We start from the raw sequence: 17322 nt of genomic DNA, 5'->3' as shown, positions 1-17322 counted from the left end.
TGAATATCTCCTTCCTCACTACCTCTCTTCCCCTCCTGTGCCTCTGCCAATTGGCAACACACTGTCCCAGGCATTACGACACCCACCACCAGACAAGACAATAGAAATCGGTATTGCATGGGGTATTCTTTTCTTGCCGAACTATCAGTTGAGTGCATGAAAGAATGTGAATGGACAAGTTAGTGAAACTACAGCATAGATTATCTACCTTATACATTTTAGATTACACCAAGACTGTTTCTTCTATCGCTAATATTTATAGATCTTTGAGATATATTAGGTCATCAAATCCATCCCTCAGGCAGTACAAGATTTTCTCTGCAGGATATTTTTCTACTGCTTTGTCCAGTCCTGTTTTAAGTGACTCAAGCATTGTGGCTTCAGCCAACTACTCTGGGGTTATGTCCCACAATCTAGTAAATCTAGTTTTTACTCAGCCTATTTTGGGTCTTTATTTATTCTCATTACTTCTATTTACTGTATAACCTTTTCATACCATCACACCATCCTTCAACTCCAAAAGTTTTATGGACATAAAGATTATTATATCTCCAGTTTAGTAAACAAACCATATGTAGTCTAACTCTGAAATTACTAAACTCAATCTCATTTTTCCACATCTTTCTAGTACATTAGTGCCCAAAACGGAATGTGATATTCCATGTGTAATCTCATTAAAAAAATTATACAGACAAGAATCATCACCTTCCTACTCAGTGATAGGATGCTGTATATACAGCTCAAAAAAATCATACTGGACTTTTTTTCCTTGCCATACAAAATTTCCAAGACATGTCTAATTTGCTGCATACTCTCTCCTCATGTTTTAGTCGACGATTTCCAAGTTTCTTCCTTTCATCAAATATCTGGGATTCAGGTTATTTTTCCTGATATTTCAGACCAGTGGGGTAAGAGACTCAGACACAGGGAGAGCTAGTGAGGAAATAGGAGATGCCCTTAGAAACTGGAGCCTCCAGAAGTGCAAGTAACATTAGCAGTAGAGTAACATCAACAGGTATATGTGGACAGGTGGACAAGGTGGCTGGGCAACAGGAAATTAATGAAGCATGTGCCCAGAGGGAGACTCATATGCAGGGGAGCAGAGAGAGAACAGATGGAAGAAGAAGAATGAAATAAGAGCAAACAATGACAGCATACCTTCTTCTAAAAAGAATAAAAACTCCTACAGCATTAAAAAAAAAACCACACAAATATACATTTAACATTTGCCTAAATGTTGATTTTCAGGCATTACCATAGGGTTTTTTTAATTATTTCTTTTGATATATAATTTTTTTTAAAAATGTTCATATACACAAGTTCTGAGCATCTTCCCAGCTACTTGCTACTACGTAAAGAGATAATAATACAAAGCAATAACTGTAATTGTCATAGTTTTTATTCAGATGAAAGGAGAGAATCTCTCTACCATATTTAAGGACCTTCATTTCAGGGCTATATCATAAGTCCTTTAGCTTTTAGAAAAAAAGTGCTGAAACTGACAAGAAACCAGTACTTATGGTATAAGCATCTCAATTAAAAGATCATTGACTTTTTATTTGTAAACCGAATATTTAATGTTTTAAGCAGATATTAAATGCTTGGGGAAAAGAAGTAAAAAGAAAAAAAAAGAGGGAGACTGGAATACACTGCTGGTTCTACTCTGTATGTAAAGTCAAGGGTAGCATTAGGGAATGTTAAAGGAAGCAAACAAGCAAGCAGGTTCAAGATAGATTTTAAGCCTGAGACTGAAATTTTGAACTGAAGCAACAACCCATATATTAGACTCTTATAAGAAACCCAGAGAGAGAGAGAGAGAGAGAGAGTAAAGTTTATTCCAAAGTAATCAATCATTCTGATCATTTGGCCAGCAATAGCAGAGAAACCCACCCATAAATTTGGCAAGACAGGTTACTTTACTGTAATACAAATTCAACAGAACATCAAGATGGCAACACCAGTATTCCAAGACACATTTCCTGCCAATGTAGTGGTTCCTGCCAGGATAGGGAACACCTAACAACTCACGTAAACACACTTCATTTACATTTATGCTGGACTCAGAAAGCCAATACTAGGTTCTTAGCTTTATGTAGCTCTTGAAAAAAACGTATAGTATATAAACTACATAGCTTTGGACCATTTATGCAATATGAAAAGAGTGAACATGAGAACAGACGCGTCATTTCTTCCAGTTATAACAGAAACTTCCAGCATTTATCTAAATCAGTGGTGGGCTATGGGTCACACGCAGCCCGTCAGGGTACTCCACTGGTGGACCGCGAGACAGTTTGTTTACACTGACCATCCCCAGGTGCTTCCAGCAGCTCCCAGTGGCTGTGGTTTGCCATTCCCAGACAATGGGATCTGCAGGAAGCGGCAGCCAGCATGTCCCTGTGGCTCGCACCGCTTCCCGCAGCCCCCGTTGGCCACTGAAATCTCTTCAATGCAGAGTATAACCAAAAACATAACCACAAAGATGTCAGAAGCCTGAAGGCTTGAATCACAGTTCAACTAGCAAACAAGACAGATAACTTCCACATCTGAAAAAACAACAACAAAACAACAACAACAACAACAAGAAAACAAAGATTTGTGGCCACATTTCTACTCTCTGCGTAGGCTTTAGTTTTTTCTTTTTAAAAATCATCCTTTCAGGATTTAGCACTGCCTTCTTTCATTTGTATCTAATCCCACACATCTCTTCAGTAATAGTAATCAAATATGTATGTGCAGTCCAGAAGATTGCAGACAGATTATTCTGAAAAATATGACCAACATTTTTTAACAACTTGGAGACCTGGCATAAAAGTGTGAGGTTATGTTAACATCCTTCCTCTGGAGCGGGTGCACTAAACAGGAACTCTTCACTTGACCAGCTGACCCACTTGGCAGTGAAATAAAACACTCAGGCACTTCACTAATTCTTTAGAAATATCATCTGTTATTGACCTATATTCTCATAATGACTTCCTCGCCAAATTACTACATGTATGATTATCTGGACATTTTGATAAACAGAATGCCTGTTTCTGAAATACAAGCAGTAATGTAAACAGGCTTGTCATGCTTCTACGCTCTTACGTGTAAATCCATGCACTTCATCTTCTTTCTACATAGAAGTATTTGCTCCCCCCACCCTCAAACGCAGTTTCAAAGGGCACTCAGAAAAAATTCTGCAGAATAATTGCTCATCTCTTCAGTTTCAAAACATCCTCTGACAGATTCTAAAACAAAGAAAAAAAAAAGGTCTCACTATATACACATAAGTAAGGTTTGAAAATCCGCTCACCTACTCAACACTGATGAGGGGGAAACATTTCCTGATTAAAGAATCCTATCTCATCAGTTTCTACAGAATGTAAGCTTTCATTAAAAGAAACAAAAATCCTTCATGGTTGAGAACAAAACCTACTAAAAGTCAGTCAACACTGGGTCTACAAACAATCACAGTGCCTGGGAGAGGAAGAATGGTGCTGTGGTTAAGACATGCAATTTCCTTGTCCTGCCACAGACTTCCTGTATGACTTTGAGCAAGTTAGTTAGTCTCTCTGTGCCTCAGTTTCCCATCTGTAAGATGGGAATAACAACACTTCCTTACCTCACAGGGTATTGTTAGCATAAACCCATGAAAGTTTGTGAGGCTGTCTGCTACTACAGTAATGGGAGCAATAGAAGGATCTAAGAAAGATTGGAAAAGCTGTCAATACATTCTAAACAGCCACGGAATGAAACTAATATTAAACTAACCATTCTTCTCTTTGATACACACAACCATTCTAGGCAGCAATTAAATTGGCATACGTCATGTCAGTATCATACTGCAGCTACTTAGGAAAGCTAGAATTGTGAGGAACAGCTGAGGAACTGCAGTTGTTGCACTTGGACCTCTCAGGTGGCACTCCTCCCTGCACCATCTTTGGCATAGACCTCTCATTGGTAGGCCCAGGCCTCTAGTTAGTGTGTGTCTGCCAATTTTTTCATAGGTGCCCAGATGCTATGGAAAGTGTTCCACAGAACTGCCTAAAACAAAAACATATCATCCTATTACTTTTGGCCACAGACAGAAAAATGGAACAGAGAACTCACTTCTTCACTCCCCGTTTGTTTGGGGTTTTTTTGGGGGGTGAAGGAGGGCAGGGAAGAATGTAAGTTGAGCCAAGACAGTTTCACCCCCACCTGACTCTGCAGAAGCCTTTCTTTGTGCCTCAGCATGTTCCATACACACCTAGGCAAGGATAATAGGCAGAGTTTTGAGGATGCACCATTCACTGTCTCATCTCCTTTCAAACCCACAAACAGTTCTCAATGCTGTCTCAGAATCACATTACTACATTTTCAATGCAACCTTCAACCCATGGTGGAGGAGGGGAAGGCTAGTTCAACTTGGGACCACTGCTGCACAGGTCATGAGGCACAAGGGAATAGACAGTAGAGTGGAATACGCCTTCTGATTATATAGTCCAAATACACTTTAGCGTCACTTGCTGAAGATTACTGCACTTACAAAACTTCACCAGCAACAAAACTAACTTTAAAAAAAAAAAAATCAGACAGCAGTTATAACTTAATAATTTCAGAATGGCGATCAAAAATAAGAGTTCAGTTGCAGAAAATAAAAGAGCTGTTGCCTTCTTTTACTCTTCTCAAAGAGTGAAACAATATCTATTTTTCCCCCCACTTCATAAGTATATCTTTATAATGCTTGAGCTATGGGAGTCAGGCTGGCACTGATTGTAAACACATCTAAAATGATTTCAGTCCAGAATAAAAGTTTTATAGTTCATTTTCTTATGTAAGCCTGCATACACCAATTTATGTGTATGTAGTGTAGTTGTTAACTCTGTTGGCTCTACTTAGAGGCTTTGTGTAACTGAGCTTTCTTCCCCCGCAGCAAGGAATGGCAGCGCAATAAGGATGGGCAGTGAGTTATCAAGAGATTTGAACCTAGGACTTTGGTCACTAAAAGCATAAGCCTCTTCCACCTAAGCTAAAGGAGTAATCTCCCCCAGCTGTCAACAGTAGTAGACCTATCTTTGTTTGTAGAACAGCCACTAGTGGGTCACAATAACACAGTTAACAGTGTATAAACACTAGCAGTGGATGAAAGTTTAGATAAAAACCCGAGGTTATAGATCACAGGCACCAACTTTTAGTTTTCCCCGGGGGTACTCCACTCCAAGACACCAACCCCACCCTGCACCTTCCCCCAAGGACCTGCCCTGGCTCTGCCTATTCCTCCCTGTTCTGCCTCCTCCCCTGAGACCCCAGCCTCGTTCTATCCCCCATACTCCAAGGTCTTGCTCGACCTCTTCCCATTCCTACTTTGCCCCCTTACTCCGCCATCTTGCTGCTCTCCATCCTCCCAGAGCCAAAAAAACAGCTGGGATGCTCACTATTTTTCCAGCCCTGAAGCACCCATGGAGTCAGCGCCTATGGTCTAGATCAGGGGTAGGTAACCTATGGCACACATGCCAAAGGTGGTACGCAAGCTAATTTTTAGTGGCACTCACACAGCCCAGATCCTGGCCACCGGTCTGGGGGGCTCTGCATTTTAATTTAATTTTAAATGAAGCTTCTTAAGCATTTTAAAAACCTCATTTACTTTACATACAACAATAGTTTAGTTATATATTATAGACTTATAGACATTAAAATGTATTACTAACACCCAAAACCTTAAATTAGAGTGAATAAATGAAGACTCGGCACACCACTTCTGAAAGGCTGCTGATCCTTGTTCTAGATACTTTATAGAAGGTATCAAACCTGTTGGGCCTGAAAAATGGAGGTGAAGATCTGCAACAAGCACTCGTATGATTTCCAGTACTTCCTGTGCTTAGTCAAACTAGAAACATTGGTCAGGACAGTCTCTTTTTTATTAATATTTATTATTTTATAATATCCTCTCAGCTGAAGCATTTCAACCTCTGATCCCAACTGGAGTCAGGAAACACAGAAATACGCAAGGAAGAAAAATGTCAAATGAGTATGAAAAATTAATATTGGGGAGGGAGGTTCAAATGTCAGTCTTGGTGTACTTTAAGTTTTTCTGCAAAAGTTGAAATTAGCTCTTATTTTGTTGACCTAGTTCACACATCCCTCAAATTTCCACGAACACCGAATCCCCCTGGAATGAGTCATCCCTGTGGATGGATGGATAGATAGATAAAGAAGGAAAAAAAAGTGTAGTTTTGTATGCAACAAATTATGACCACTGACTTCTCCCACCATACGCTCACATGCAAATTCTGAAATTAATTAAGTGCCCAGTTTCATTCAAAAACGTCAAACTAAAACTACGACTATGACTTTGACCAATCTGTGCAGTAGAAAAACCAAAAGGGATCTCATTTATCACATACTATGATTCAGCATATCAAGCAGACTTTGTTTTCCCCACAGAGCATCATGTATTGAAGCCTTTGTACTTAAACAGCTTCCCGCTCTGGCAGTTTTAAATGTACATCATTCTTTCTGACACCATAAGTAAAGGCAAAAAATCCCAAACCAACATAAATTCAGATGAGAATATGAAAGTTAGTCCAGGGGAACTTTCCACCTGACACTTTCTTGCTTCATTTTGGCTTGCATATTCTTCAGCTACTGTTAGAGTGCCTGCCACTTATTGATAGAGGAAGAGAGGCTCAGAGCAACACTATGAACTGAGGTGGTTTTTTAATTGCATTACTTGTTTTGTAAGGGAAGTCTAAAAAGCACCAACAGGAACAGAAGCTAGGTGACATCATTATGCCCTCAGATACACAAAATACCACTCGGTTTGCATAGGTCCATATCAGAGAACAGATTCAAGCCCCACGATTGGATTTCAGGGGTTATTTATATCAAACACTTGATTCAGTCAACTTGCTAAAAGTGATTATGTTGAAAGTTTACTATGCCAGCTTTAAAAAGGGTAAATACTTAGAGCACTGATTTTTGTGTTAATTTAACTCCAAGTCCCATCTTAAAACACAACCTGTGCCTTATCTGAAGGACCACTGCCATCTGCTTTGGGTAGGACCAGAATCCTGAGGTGACTGTGATCCATACTACAAATATTTATGTATCTGTAAGCAGAGTCAGGATGAGCTCTACCCTGACATCTGGTGGTGAATTCTGGCGAGTGTAGAAAAGAATTTCAGAAGCTGATTGTTTTTGCATAGGCACACCCACTCTGCCTAGCACAGCCCATGGCAGCCTAAAATGGTTACTTTCACAGCTGTGGGATCCCCAACTTCTTTGTTATTGGGGTAGGAGGAATAAAGTGTTGTCACCCTGATTATGTAAATGAGGAACTATGAAATGGTTTTATGACAGAGAGTCTCACCATCAACTAAGTAGCACTCGCTAGACAAGGGACATGGGTGCCAAAACCCAGTGAATTGAGAGAGGTTGGGTATAGGTACTGGTACCTGATGGCATGGGCCCCTTTGGGGGGCCTGGAACACCAATTGCACTACCTCCTCTCTCCACTGTTCAAGAGCAGAGCTAATTTTTATTCCATTAGGAGTCCATCTAGAGGCTGCTGAGCTGAACTCACTTTGGGCCAATGGTGCACCAGCACTGGGGCTACCCGCCTACAAGCTGAAATCACTAAGAGAGCTAAACTTACTGAGCTGAGATCACTGAGTGCTGTGTTAACTAGTGGGGGAGTCTGAAGATCTGTCGCTAAGCAGTTGGCAGAGCGGAGCAGTTTGCAGCACGGTTGGAGCAGCCCACGGAACAGTGAGTGGAGCCAAACCGAACCAAACTGAGCAGTTTGCAGGGACAATTGGAGCGGCCCATGGAACCGCGAGCAGAGCGGAGTGGAGCAGTTTGCGGGGAAGGCTGGAGTGGCTCACGGGTCGGCTGGAGGAGTGACACAGCTGGTGGAGTGGAGCCAGTCGTGGTAAAGGCAGGACAGTCCGCCCCAGCCTACATAAGGTTCCCCTTCACACCCTGTGTGCCCCCTGCCCTATTTCCACCCAGGCTGGGGGGCAGGGGTAAAACTCTGCAGATAAACTTTTGAACTCTGGGGTGGCACTAACCAGGGAAAGAGACTTTTGGGTTGTTGGACTTTGGGGTGTTTGGACTTAAGACCCTAAGGGGAAAAGGACATTGCCAAAACTTACTTCGTGGGTCTCTTGCTCATGGTTTATGTTATGAATCCTGTTAGTGATGTTTCCCCAATATACCGCCCATTGTTTCCCTTCTTTATTAAAAGGATTTTGCTAAACTCAGACTCTGTGCTTGCAAGAGGGGAAGTATTGCCTCCTAGAGGCGCCCGGAGGGCAGGTGGTATGTAATTGTCCCAGGTCACTGGGTCGGGGCTCGAGCCGGTTATGCACTGTGTTATTGAAATGGAACCCCTGGATACTGAACCCGACCTTTGTTGCTGCCAACTCAGAGGGGCAAAAGGGTTACATATCTTACTTATATGGACCCCAGGGCTGTAGACTTGAGCACCTCACAATCTTTAATGCATTTATCTGCAAAACACTTCGTCGAAGCAGCGAAGTGCTTCTGTGTTCATTTTGTGGATGGGGAACTGAGACAGAGAGAACAAATAACTTGCCCAAGGTCACACAAGAAGTCTGTGGCCAAACAGGAAATCTGCCAAGTCCCAGGCTAGTGTCCTAACCATTAGGCAATCAGTCTTTTCCTATCATATAATCTGATACTAATGACAGAAGTCTCACTGAGTAGAATTCTGGAAAGAAAGTTAAACTGATTTGCACTTTGAGAAGAATAAATCCTTTCAAAATCACAGTTAAAAGGTCATTGATAGGAAATGTGGAGAAGTATACACAGCTGCGTACATACTCAATACCTGTTCGTGGGTAGTGCTTTCCCAGTATATCTCCAAACAAACACCATTCAATACTCCAAACATAAAATGCTATTTTAGAATGCCATCAAAATATACACTCATGACCCCAATTATTGTTAGAATTGTACAGCCAAGGTAACAGTTAAGTTAGTATCTAAAAGAGAGCACTCTCCATAAAAATTGAAGTCACTCATGAAACAAATAAAGACACTCTACTTGTTCCTATTTTCTGTTTGCAAATGCCAAATGTAAAGTTGTAAATGTATCATATTATAATTTTAAGCTTTATTTCTACAAGTGGAGAATTTGTGAACAATGAGCAAGTAATTAATGTATGCAAAACAACATTCCTACACAGCGTTAAAAAAGAAGCTGTTTTTTTCCCCCTCAAAACTCATCTTAACTTTGAGAGGTTGGTAAAATGAATTAAATTTCAGACGCATTCTAGTTAAACAAAATACCTTCATGTTCTCAGCACAAAACAATGCCCAAGGAAGCAGAACGTAAATTAAGAAAAATATCAGGTACAGATTTTTGACTATGGATCTTTTTTTTTCCCCAAGACTTTGTGCTAAAGTTCTTAGATTTTCAGATTCTACACACACAGGAATTAATGAATGTATGGTAATCTTTGTAATAAATCCTTAAAATCATTTTAAAAATCAAATTATTTCAAAACCACAAAAGAATTACCATCCATTATGAGAGTGAAGAAAGTTCTTGAAATTGAATTAAAACTTTGTGTGTTCTTTTCTATCTGTTCAGATTGTCTTGTTAACTACTTACTAAAATCAACATTTCTACAAAGTTGGTTCAATTAAACACACAAACAAACCACACACACACAAACCTATATCCACAGTCAGTAGTGTGAGTTACACAAAAGCATAGTTCATCTGTACCTAAGATCTTTTCACTGATGCATTCATCTTTTTTTGTTTAAAAAAAAAAGCACTTAGAATCTCATTTTTCAATTACGTATCATTGTTCTGCTTCAATGTAAGAACAGAGCAGATAAACAAGCAGATAAATTTATTATACAGATAGCTCCTTAAAGGTAACTGTCAAACCAGTTAGTTTGTCCCCCTCATTTGAGGTCTCTTCCCAACATTTGGGTCTTGGAAGGTTGAAAGTTCTGGACAATAAATTAGACGTACACTTGTGATATGATCCAAAACAAAAAACGGGTAGGTTACATTTTTGCCATACCAACTCGGACACTGTCCCTTTAAAAAGAAAAAAAAAAAAAAAAAGATGACTTTCTTCCCTCCTCTAACAAATAGATGACCATAACAGAGAAACAAAGGATTGAGAAATATGTTCCCCCTGCCCATTAATGTCTATAATGAAGAATGGATGGGATTTTTATTGGTAGAATCTTAAAGGAACATGTCAACCTCAGTCTGAAAATAGTATACTTTCCATTGTAATAAAGAACATGTAATATTGCCACAGTAATGGAAAAGATTGAAAAAGTTGGAGAAAATATTTTTCCTCTACTTTGTTTATTTTGTGCATTTCACAGCACTTTGTGTATAGTCACTTTTACCGTTTTACTAGATAGCATGTGAAAGACATACAAAAGGGAAAACTGTAAGGGGAAAGAAACATTTTTTTAAAGCTAGGAAGGATGACAGGCAGGTATAGTACAGATTGTCATTATTGCTGAGACATTATTGAAACTACGGTTGTCAAGCACTTAAATTAACAAAATTAATCTCACGCTTAAAAAATTAATCGTGATTAATCGTGTGCTTAATCATGCTGTTAAATAATAGAATACTATTTATTTAAATATTTTTGGATATTTTCTACATTTTTCAAATATATTGATTTAAATTACAACACAACGTGTACAAATATTGTGCTATAAAAGCAATAGTATTTTTCAATTCACCTAATACAAGTACTGTAGTGCAAGCTCTATCATGAAAGTTGAACTTACAAATGTAGAATTGTGTGTAAAAATAACTGCATTCAAAAATAAAACAAAGTCCACTCAGTCCTACTTCTTGTTCAGTCAGATAAAAAGTTTGTTTACATTTGCAGGAGATAAGGCTGCCCTCTTCTTGTCTGTGTCACCTAAAAGTGAAAACAGGTGTTCACATGGCACTGTTGTAGCCATTGTCGCAAGGTATGTTACATGCCAGATATGTTAAAGATTCCTATGTCCCTTCATGCTTCAACCACCATTCCAAAGGACACGCATGTATGCTTATGATGGGTTCTGCTCGATAGCACTCCAAAACAGTGAAGATTCAATGCATTTTCATTATCTTCAGCTGCCACAAGCAGACTGCTGATTTTCTTTTGTGGTGGTTTGGGTTCTGTAGTCTCCACATAGCAGTGTTGCTCTTTTAAGACTTCTGAAAGCATGTTCCACACCTCATCCCCCTCAGATTTTGGAAGGCACTTCAGATTCTTAAACCTTGCATCAAGTGATGTATTTGTCTTTAGAAATCTCACATTGGTACCTTCTTTGCATTTTGTCAAATCTGTAGTGAAAGCATTCTTAAAACGAACATGTGTTGGGTCATCATCCAAGACTAGCCATTATAACATGAAATATATTGCAGAATGCGAGTAAAACAGAGCAGGAGACATACTATTCTTCCCCAAGGAGTTCAATCACAAATTTAATTAATGCATTCTTTTTTTAACGAGCGCCATCAGCATGGAAGCACGTCCTCTGGAATGGTGGCCGAAGCATGAAGGGGAATATGAATCTTTACCATATCTGGGACGTAAATACCTTGCAATCCCAGCTACATAAGGGACATGCGAACACCTGTTCTCACTTTCAGGTGACATTGTAAACAAGAAGCCAGCAGCATTATCGCTCAGCGATTGGCTGAACAAGAAGTAGGACTGAGTGGACTTGTAGGATTTACTTTGTTTTTGAGTGCAGTTATGTAAAAACAAGTCTACATTTGTGAGTTGCGCTTTCAAGATAACGAGACTGCATTAGGGTATTGTATGAGGCAAACTGAAAAATACAATTTTTTATTTTTACAGTGCAAATATTTATTACAAATATAAAATGAGCATTGTACACTTTGTATTCCCTGTTGTAATGAAATCAATATATTTGAAAATGTACTAAAACATCCAAAATATTTAATACATTTCAATTGGTATTCCATTGTTTAACAGGGCGATTAAAACTGCGATTGATCGCGATTAATTTTTTAATCGCAATTAATTTTTGAATCACATGCAATTAATCAGCCCTAATTAAAATATATTAAATGTTTTCAGTAAAGTACAAAAAGTAAAATTAAAAAAACATTGTCAAGAATTTTTAGTTAGAATTTTTCTTCTCCAATGTCTGTTCGCTTTTAGAGAAGTACGACATAGTTCTTCTTTTATCATCAACTATGTTCTTTTCAATTTGGCAAAAGACAGGTTTCTCCCCATCCCCAGGTGTTTTTATTTTAAAAATTTTAAATTTACAGAGCACACCCCTTCTGTTAAAATAGCATCAAACCCCATCAGCATAGCTCTACAAATATTATTAGACTGCGGCTGAAGAACCAGCTTTTAGAAATGGGAAGGCTGGGGATGGCAATAAAACCAAGTTTTAGCAGGCCCAACAATAATAGTGGCTATTTTAAATTTATGGTGGAATGAAAAGTGTGAGCAAGAGAGAGTTTAGTGCTTGTTAAAAGGAGCTAGACTGGTCATCCTGGACACTGAAGTGCTCTGGTTAACCAGCCACAGGAGGTTCACAGAATAGGCAGCCTCCATAAGCAATCAGATCCTTGGTCTCTCCCTTGAGACTGCCAACAGGAATGCCAATTAATGCCAACAGAGATAGCAGTTTCAGTAACATGATTAAAATTTGTGTACTGCAAACAATACTGAGCCCACAATAATACTTATTTCATATTGGCCATTAAACAGTTAATCCTATGGCAATAACAACCACTCGAAACAGCTAAGGTAGATATGATATTTCACATACTATATGAACATTCTGTAGGCAATATGAACATTCCATAGGCAAATGCATGCAAAGGGGAACAATTTAACACAAAAATATTGCGGCTCCAAGGAAAAAGAGCCCAAGCATCTCCCCCAAAATTCACAGGACTAACCAGAAATTAGGAGATCTAATCTCCCCACCACTAGGGGATCCTCCTCACTCACATTAAGGAACTCTAGTTGATGCTCTCTAACTCTAAGTCCCCCCCTCCTCTTTGTCTATGGCAACATGACAGAATCAGCAATTACACTGCTCCACTGCTGTAGCTGTAAAGTCACGTCACACAAGTTGTGATTCACTATTTTTTTTACTCGAGTTTTATCCCAGTGGAGTCACACTGACATAAAACTGGAATCAGGCCTAGAATGTAAAACAGGAGTTAATGCTAGCTTTCCAGTTTTCCCTTTTGAGTTGATTCAAGTATGGGGTTGACAGCTCCACATTCACCATGCTCTGCCCATTTTTTCCACATAGCCTTGCAAATATTTTGTAGAAGTGGAAAGATAGTTCCTCTTTGCGTAGCTATCACATATAGACACTCTCCCCCTCAGGAGGGCATCATCTTTTTTTCAAACATATCTTCTCCCCTCTGTGTACAGTTCAATCAAGGAAAGGAAAGCATATGGCCAAAAATGGCAAGAAATTTTGCCATAAAAAAGTTTAATGGCCACTGGCAAACTTAATATTTTTTTAAATAGGCAAATAAATAGCACATCTTGACATTTAAAAAAAATATGATTTGGTCAGGCCTAAGATCAAACAAAACCTGATCAGGTCCATTCCCAACCTCTACTCTCCCATTTCTCTGAATACACACCTGCCTGCTGTCTCTTCAGTCTCACTTTCAGTTTCAATTTCTGGTAGGCTGTACTGCCTGCAAACACTCTTGCAGAGCCTGAGGAAAAGCTGCCCATGAGCTCCCCCCAGAGTAGTGCAACTGATCAAGAAAACAACACCACTATGCAAAACACTGTCAAATACACCAAGTAAACAAATACAAAACCTAGAGAAACCCATGTTTATCGTCTGTTCCTTTTCTGTTCTAGTAGCTTTAGTTGTTTCCTGTAATAATGATTGGTACAACATTTTCAGATTGGAAATGTAATTTGAAAATTGATTGTGTCCCTTTATCTTGATTTTGGGTGTGAGTAGTCCCATTGACATCACCAAGACCACATGAAATTGTTTGTGTGCCTACCTGCACAACCAAAGCCTTAGTGATGTTAAAATGTGGGCCTGAAAACATTTCTATTTTAAATTTATTCTCAAAGAGCAAAGTGTTACCTTTCTCATCAACTCTTGTATTTTAGTTTTAAAGTGAATATGGTCCTCCGGCGGTCAAATCAATGGCTCCCTCTACAATGCTTAGTTTATATGAATAATTCCAGACATCTTTAATAAGGGACAAAGATCAAATCAGCAACATACTAACAAGAGAAACACTTATGGTAAAAATCATTAATGTATTTTTTATACTTCATTCTTCACAAAAGTGTTTTAGACAAAGATCTACAAATCTCAACAATCCTTAAATAAGCTTGGCAATGTAACGGCCAAACTGCTAAGGAACATTACAATCAAGGATAAAAGAAGCTTTGAATCTAAAATCTCACTCAAAGTTCAGAAACAGACAAAACTATTCCATCATGAATAAACAGAATATTAAATTTATTCAGATACCTGTTCATTCCTGTCTCTTCTGCAACGTAAAACAACTCCTAGTATTTCTGTACTACAAATATGAAAATACATGACTTGTTATGCCTGAACTTCCACATTTTATATCCTAAGGGCAATAACTGTAGTTTTCACTTGCAATTCCAAGTTCTAATCTAAATTAGTAGTGGAGATGTAGATTTATAAACCCTTTCTCTGTACAAGTTTTAAAAGGCTAGACACTAGACCATCATAGGCCTTAATTTAGTTTAAAATTTTAGAAACAGTCTCCAGTGCACTTTCCTATACTTTTTGCCAAAGCTCTACTTTCTCAGCAAGTTGGTTCTGATCATCCTTTTCCCTATTCCCTGCTTTTTAAACACATACTCATAGGTATTTACAAAAAGCACTCCTCACCAGTAGCACAGTTGTGTGTAAACCGAGCTTCTCATTTAGGAACTATACCAATACATCACTGCTTCTTATACAAACTCCGGAAAAAAACCCACACATTTACTTCCTAAATTCTTCACAAAACTTCTTTTCCTTCCACTCATCAACCCAAAAGTCTATTTTTCTAGGGAATCACTTCTTTAACTAAGGAAGCCAGAGGCTTAGCCTCACCCGCTGCGCTTCCCCTAGTCACATAGTTGAGAGAGGTTCACATTCTTTGCGACAAACATTCAGCCTGAATGAACACCATTAGGAATACGGATTAGGAAGGTGCAGTCCTTGAACCTAAGGAAATCCGAGGTCAAGACACTCTCGAGAAAGGAGCCTCTCTTTTTTGAACGGTTGAACAAAAGTGAAAAATATCTTCGCAAGCTCGGTTATTCAAGGACTAGAGAATCAAACTAGCCAGGCCTGGATCAGCATCGCAGCTCTGCACCACAGTGGACGCCGCTAGGTTTTCAGCTGGGACCAATTTCTGATCCCTTGGGGTTCTGGCGAGCGACGAAGCCCTGCGCGAGCCAAGCCTGGCACAGCGTGTGCGCTGGGCCACTTGCTCCTTGCTCAGCCTGGCTCTCCGCGCGCACCCCCTGGGCTCGGCAGTGCCCCCCGATGCTTATCCGGCGGGCTGAGCGGCAAGGCATCCCTCCTCCGCTGCCCCTACCGCCGCCACGGAGGGGATGCACGTCAAGGCAGCAGGAGCTGCAACAAGTCCCCGCGGTGAGAGGGGCTGAGCCTACCAGGCATGCGAGCTTCCCAGCCCTGGGGAGGGGGCTCCCCATGCAACATTCGCCAGCCGCCCTTACCTAGATAGTGCCTCAGGTCCAGCAGAAAGTGCGGGGGTCCCCCGTTGAGCTGGTAGAAGAGGGAGCCCAAGCAGAAGAGCAGCAGGGCGGCCATGCAGAAGCCGTAGTCGCGGAGCGAGAGGAAAGGCAGCAGCGAGAGGGGCCGCCGCCTCCTCCAGGCACCCCCCTGCCCGGGCCCCCCTCCAGCTGAAGGGGCCACATGGGGCCGGGGCTCCTGGCAGCCCCTGCTGCTGTGCTGCTGCTGCGGCTGCTTCTTCATCGTCCCCGCCGCCGCCCCCTGGTCACACAGCCCGCCGGGGACAGCGCATCCTCCATCCGCCTGCCGTGCTCCGCCCGCCTGGGGGGAAAGTTAGCGGGAGCTCAGGCGAGCTGCCCCCTCCCCATGGCCGGCTGCCCCGAGCCTGGCTCGCAGCGCGAGTCCCGGGCGCCGCCGCGGAGTTCGGCTAGGCGGAGGTCACCATCCTCCTACCCCCTTGCGGGGTCTTCTCTCCTCCTCCGCTCTCCCCGGTGTCAGGTTACAGCCCAGGCACCGCGGGCTGCCGGCTCCAACTCGCAGCGAACTTGTCTGCGCCTCCTCGCCCGCTCCTCGCCAGCCACCTTCTGCAGCTCTGCGCTGGCTTGCTCGCTCCCTCCTTCCCCAGCCGCTTCCGCACCAGCGACCCCTAGGGGCTGTGCCGCTCACTCCCGCTCGCTGAATAGCGCTCAGGGGTGGGGTAAGGCCAGGGCAATCCAGCTGCAATGAAGTTCCCACCACTGGAGGCCTTGCTTCTGTTCCCCAACCCACCAGCTGGCTCCTCTAACCTTCTGCTCCTTCCAACACTGATTCCCCTGCCGTTTACATCCTCAGTTTGTCCCAATCCCTGCTGCCTCCCAAATCCTTCTTATGTTTCCAGATTTCAACCGGACTTCCTTGCTCTCTCTGCCTTGCCTCCAAGGTAGCACTAGAACTTGATGGCCCCACCTTTTCCAATGTCCTGTGCCTCCCTCTGCTCTGACTTTCCCCGGGACATCTTCAGCTGGGCCAGACTTAGTACTTTAATTCCCAATTTCTAACATATGAAACCTTTTGTGCTTTGGATTTCATTAAAGGTAAAATGGGAAGCAGAATCAACAACTGTGGTTTTGTTTTTCTGCCTCTTTATGATCACTGTCACCTTGTTTGGCCTAGGTGGCATATCCACTCTCTGGGAGAGGCCTTGGGGAAGATCATCAGAGGGCCTGATTAAGGCTAGCACACAATGCTGCAGCAGTCTTACTTTTCACTTGAGGGGAAAAAGCTGATTTTTAGGCCTGGTGAACACTCAAAAGTCTTACCCATAGAACTATTTTGGTTAAGGGTGTGATTTTTTTTTTAACTAATGTAGTTATATTAGTGCAAAGGCAATTTATAGTTAGTCTCTTTGCTGTACAGGAATAGCTATACCAATATAAAGTACATTTTTACCAACATAACTTCATCCTCACTAGGAGAGGTAGACCCATTTTAACTACAATGACATAGTTAAAGCAGTACTACTTTCTAATGTAGACATGCTTTGGCCTTATCTTAGTGTCCCATTTATATCAGCTGTCATCAATGTTACAGCTGCACTAGTGGTAGCAAAGATGTAAGT

At 41.1% G+C, this 17322-nt stretch overlaps 1 protein-coding gene across 1 annotated transcript in view; it reads right to left on the bottom strand.

Moving 5' to 3' along the window:
- The window catches only part of UST (uronyl 2-sulfotransferase), a 303668-nt gene extending 287383 nt beyond the window's left edge, over positions 1-16285 (bottom strand). The window contains exon 1 of the mRNA XM_030556533.1: positions 15710-16285. Within this exon, the coding sequence (XP_030412393.1) occupies positions 15710-15968 (259 nt within the window). The 5' untranslated portion in view covers positions 15969-16285. The remainder of the gene's footprint in view (positions 1-15709) is intronic.
- Positions 16286-17322: the final 1037 nt, after the last annotated feature.

Source organism: Gopherus evgoodei, chromosome 3 (genome assembly GCF_007399415.2).
Source record: "Gopherus evgoodei ecotype Sinaloan lineage chromosome 3, rGopEvg1_v1.p, whole genome shotgun sequence".
Lineage (NCBI taxonomy): Eukaryota > Metazoa > Chordata > Testudines > Testudinidae > Gopherus > Gopherus evgoodei.
This window is presented reverse-complemented; position numbering and strand designations above follow the sequence as displayed.